This window comes from Littorina saxatilis, unplaced genomic scaffold (genome assembly GCF_037325665.1).
Source record: "Littorina saxatilis isolate snail1 unplaced genomic scaffold, US_GU_Lsax_2.0 scaffold_418, whole genome shotgun sequence".
NCBI classification, from domain to species: Eukaryota; Metazoa; Mollusca; class Gastropoda; order Littorinimorpha; family Littorinidae; genus Littorina; species Littorina saxatilis.
In genome coordinates this window covers 1-5,141 of record NW_027128461.1, presented here as the reverse complement: position 1 = coordinate 5,141, position 5,141 = coordinate 1, and the positions used below count along the sequence as shown (strand labels likewise).

Below are 5,141 nucleotides of genomic sequence, written 5' to 3'. Positions count from 1 at the left end.
AGGGGACTCGTTTCTCGTTTTGCACATGAATTTGATGACACGATTTGCGGTCGCTGAAGGTTTGGCCAGCAGAAAACAGGCACTCGCAGAGTTTGTGTCAAAAAGTGGTTGGTTTTTTTTTTAATGAAAACGTCGGAGTAATGGTATAAAAAGCTTACACACCTCGTCCTAAATATCGTGCATATTTTCCCTCGGGTAGATTTCCAGGTATTACCTCGCCAGAGGCTCGGTAATACCTGAAAATCGACCCTAGGGAAAATATGCACGATATTTAGAACTCGGAGTGTGTAACCTATATATATTTCTTGGACACTATTAAGTCTATCAACACCTGATGTGGCCTGATGGTGTATGATTACAAGATCTCAAAAAACATGTGCGGCAACTTGACCTCACTTCAAGTTTAAGGTCACAGGGGCCGTAATTGTTGTCTTAAAAACGACCATTTTTCACATTTTCGCATTTTTTTCTGAAGTTATCGAGAATGGCAACCTTAGCTATGTATGATATACAGGGCAATGTAAGCCCTATCTTTGGACACCAGTTTGGTTGACCTTGCTTCAAGGTCAAGGTCGCAAGGGTCCTTTAAAGTTGGATTGTATACATATTTTGAAGTGACCTTGACCCTGAACTATGGAAGATAACTGTTTCAAACTTAAAAATTATGTGGGCCACATGTTATGCTTTCATCATGAGACACATTTGGTCACATATGATCAAGGTCAAGGTCACTTTGACCCTTATGAAATGTGACCAAAATAAGGTAGTGAACCACTAAAAGTGACCATATCTCATGGTAGAAAGAGCCAATAAGCACCATTGTACTTCCTATGTCTTGAATTAACAGCTTTGTGTTGCATGACCTTGGATGACCTTGACCTTGGGTCACATGTATTTTGGTAGGAAAAATGTGTAAAGCAGTTCTTAGTGTATGATGTCAATGCTAGGTTTAGTTATTTGACCTTGACCCTGAAGGTCAAGGTCATGTAAAGGTCAAGGTCAATCATGTGAGTCGTATGGGCTTTGCCCTTTTTGTTGACACGGGACTTGATATTCACATTTTAACCATTGCTCGAGAAATGAGTGAGCTACAACATATCAAATTGTAAGGAATTCCGAATATCTCTGAGGCATTTTTTTTTTTTACTTCTCAAAATGAAGAAAATGTAGTTGCGCTAAGTAAAATAAATTAAAAAAGATGGTATAAAAAAATTACCAAAGTGCTTTAAAATGTAATTTCTTGCTATGTTCTAACAGGTTAAACATTCACTCTACAATTATCTAGCAAGTGGCTACTATACATTCGTACTGTCGAATATTAGCTGTTATCTTTATGTACCCATTTTCACTAAATTAGAAGACACCTGGTTATTTTTAAAAAATCACAAAAAATCAAAAGTGCATGTGACTAGAACAGTTCTCTGCAGACATGAAATGTAGACAGAATGTTCTTTCTCCCACAAAAGTCATACAAACTTGGAATAACTTTGACCATAACTAGGCAGTGCCCTTAGGGTCAGTCCTGTGATTCGTGTTTTCTGGTGCCACTTCTGCAGGTCTGAAGGTTGACTTCTGCTTGGCTCAGGCGTTGATGGGTGGTGCCGTATTGGCGATGGTTCTGTCCCAGCAGCTGCCCGTGTTCTACGTGGCCTGTGTTCTCTACGGCTTCCAGCGCTCCGCCCTCTACACCGTGCCCTTCATCATCGCTGAACACTACATCGAGGAAAAGGTACTACGAGGAACCAGTGAGGTGGTGGTAGTGTCGGTGGTTGTGGTGGTGTCGATGGTGGTGGTGGTAGTGGTGGTGGTATTTGTGACATGATGATGTAGATGACGATGACGACGACGACAACGACGACGACGGCGGCGACGACGACGACGACGATGACGATGATGATGATGATGATGATGATCAAGCGATTAGATCAACTAGAATCAATGATGGTTTTGAGCGAAGTTTGTCAGCTTTTCACAATGTCAGATCAAGGCTGTGACGAAGGTTTTGATTTCTCTTTGACTTTTGTTTTCCCACAAGTGTGTCTCAGTACAATTAGTTTTTTTGTCTACAGGCCATACCGCTTTGTGGAACAAAATGGCCAAGTAAAGCAACTCAGAAATACTGCTGCTGAAATGTTGCCGATGTGGCGGCGGGACTGAGGAAAATGGAAATGGATAAAGACCGTCCAACCATTATTTTGCCATTCGATTCAATAGACTTATGTCCATTCAAAATACGCTATTCCTTCTTTCCATTTATTTCGATTATCAGTCTGGTTTTTTTATTCTATCAATTACTTTTTGTGCCAATAGAACATGTTCGAATCATGTTTATGTAAAATGAAAATGCATATTGATTTTATTTTGTATTTGTAAGATCTTATCTTATCTTTCAGGGTCTTGGTAAGAAAGGTGACTCAGCGGTGGGGCGGGTGATGGGGGCGGTGAGTTGTATGATTCCCTTCAACTTCTGTACTGTCTTCCTGCTCAGTGGGCCTCTCATCTCGCTCACGTCATACGAGAGCGCGCCTCTTCTCGTGGCCTCTGTGGCCGCCTTTCTGGCCTCTCTCATCTTTACACTCTACAGACAGGGCTGACTCCATGTAACAATGTGGACAGGGCTGATGCACCTCTGTGGACACGGTTGGAACAACTCTGTGAACAGGGCTGGTGTAACACTGTGAACATCTCATTTCTCTCACGTCCAACGAGAGCGCGTCGCTTCTCGAGGCCTCTGTGACAATCTTTCTGGCCTCTCTCATCTTTACACTCTACAGCCAGGGCTGACTCCACTGTTGCGATGGTTGATATAGCGGCTGTGGACAGGGCTGATACGAAATATATAACTCTGACAGTTGGTGTACAGACAGGGCTGATATTACTGTTGCCATGGTTGATGTAACTATGTGGACAGGGCTGATACGAATATAACTCTGTTGGTGGGCGCAGCGGAATCAGTGACTGATTGAATGTATGTAGAGGTTACATGCCGAGTCTCAGTGATTATCAAAAATAATGGTCGAAGTTAGCGGATCATGAAAAATGCGAGCTTTAGCGAGCTTTTTCATGACCGCGAACTGAGACCATTATTTTTGATAATCACTGAGACGAGGTGTGTAACCTCTTTATTCCTCCTTTCTTCAGTTATTCAAAGAAAAGAGGAGGTTTTTTGCGAAAGTTTGATCGAATCCTATTCACTCAACCAGTCAACCTGCGCAGGCGATCGATTAATGCGCGGTTGTATAGTTCCGTGCAAATCATTCCATTCTGTTAACACTTCTTGTCAGTTTTCCTATTTTGGACTAAAATCAAGTACACAGATATGCTGTTATTCTGCTGTTGCGGCAAAGGCAGATATTGTGTGTTCTGTATATGTTTTGGTATCGGTTAGGATAATGTTCTTTCGTCAAATGGGACTAGCAGACGAACTTTTGCACCCGTGTTCCAACGTTAAAAACTGTATGAAGTTAAGTTTTCTGGGGAAAATAGTGTATGAAACCGCTTTATGTTGTTTAAATTGATGAGATGTGTGCATTTGGTTGCGTGTGATCTGTTTATTAAATGAAATATTGTTGAAAACTGACCGTCGGATTGCAGTCTGTTGTCGAAGAAACTGAGTGAAAAGAAGGGGAACTACTCTTGTCGCTAGACAAAGTATGAGTTACTTGCCTTGGGAAATTGCTTGTGATGAACGTCTGATCTAGATTCAGAAAACAACCGAACTCATGGATTTTATATGGAGATTCATGTGTTCAGGCCTGTAGTTGTTAATTTAAATGCGGTATGTTTGTATTGTTTGCTCCAGAGATGTATACTTCGTACATTAGAGCGTTCGGAACTTTTCAGTCGCAAAAAGTAGTACCGAAACAGAACAGCTTCTCAACCCATTGCACTATCGAGGATTCAGGCTGTTGCTGGGTCGTTATTTGTTTGGTTGCTGGGTCATTATCGAAAAATAACTACCCCTACAAGTTTACAGAGGTAAAGAAGCAGAGGGGGGAATAAGTAGAGGTTACATGCCGAGTCTCAGTGATTATCAAAAATAATGGTCGAAGTTAGCGGATCATGAAAAATGCGAGCTTCAGCGAGCTTTTTCATGACCGCGAACTGAGACCATTATTTTTGATAATCACTGAGACGAGCTATGTAACCTCTTTATTCCTCCTTTCTTCAGTTATTCAAAGAAAAGAGGAGTTTTTGTGCGAAAGTTTGATAGACTCATATTCACCCAACCAGTCTACCTGCGCAGGCGATCGATTAATGCGCGGTCACGGTTGTATAGTTCCGTGCAAATCATTCAATTCTGTTAACACTTCTTGTCAGTTTCCATGTTTTGAACTAAAATCAAGTACACAGTTATGTTGTCATTCTGCTGTGGCGGTAAAGACAGACAGTGTGTGTTCTGTTCATGTTTTGGTATCGCTCAGGAAATGTTCTTTCCTCGAATGTGACTAGCACTAGTAGCAGACGAAGTTTTACACGCGTGTTCCAACGTTAAAAACTGTATGAAGTTCAGTTTTCTGGGGAAAATAGTGTATGAAACCGCTGCATGTTCTTTAATTTGATTATATGTTTGCAATTGATTGCGTGTGATCTGTTTATAAAATGAAATATTGTTGAAAACTGACCGTCGGATTGCAGTCTTGTCGATGCAGCCGAAACTCTGAAAGGGGAACTACTCGTGTCACTAGACAAAATATGAGAGTTACTTTTCGATGTTTCGGCCAGTTGCTCTCCCCCGCTGTCCCCTGGCTCCACGAGACAGCTGGGAGGGACCACCAGTAGCTGAGGCTGGGCTCCTTTGAGGCATGGAGCCCGGCGCTGCACCTGCCTGGCGGGACTTCACAGGGCGAGCACCATCGCGTGCATTTCGGACTGTCGACATTTCATTTTGCGTTTTTCCGGGGATCTGTGGTTGGTTTAGGTGCGCCTGTTGGCCCAGATCCTCCGACTTCAGCCCTTAGGTTTCTTTCGGGGTTACCCCGCCCTTAGTTCCTGGCTCAAAAACCTAACCCTGGGAACACATGGGGGATTTCTTACTGGGGGTCCCACCCTGGGGCTAGAGCTTTTAATGCGGCTCTTACCCGCATGGTGTAACCGTAATCGGACACGTGGGGCATTTATTGGGTAGTCACTGCCATCTG

General features: G+C 42.7%; 1 protein-coding gene across 1 annotated transcript; it reads left to right on the top strand.

The window, feature by feature from the left end:
• Window positions 1-1,570: 1,570 nt before the first annotated feature.
• LOC138956810 (uncharacterized) lies at window positions 1,571-2,873 on the top strand. Its single transcript, XM_070328071.1, has 2 exons — window positions 1,571-1,729; window positions 2,394-2,873. Exons 1-2 carry the CDS (start codon window positions 1,592-1,594, stop codon window positions 2,592-2,594), a joined length of 339 nt encoding a protein of 112 aa, XP_070184172.1. The 5' UTR covers window positions 1,571-1,591; the 3' UTR covers window positions 2,595-2,873.
• Window positions 2,874-5,141: the final 2,268 nt, after the last annotated feature.

What these genes read in the sequence shown, in the direction of transcription:
- LOC138956810 (XM_070328071.1), top strand. Translation starts at nt 1,592, where the DNA reads ATGGGTGGTGCCGTATTGGCGATGGTTCTGTCCCAGCAGCTGCCCGTG. An exon ending in AACACTACATCGAGGAAAAG is followed by an intron (nt 1,730 to 2,393) that starts GTACTACGAGGA and finishes CTTATCTTTCAG; the next exon opens with GGTCTTGGTAAGAAAGGTGA.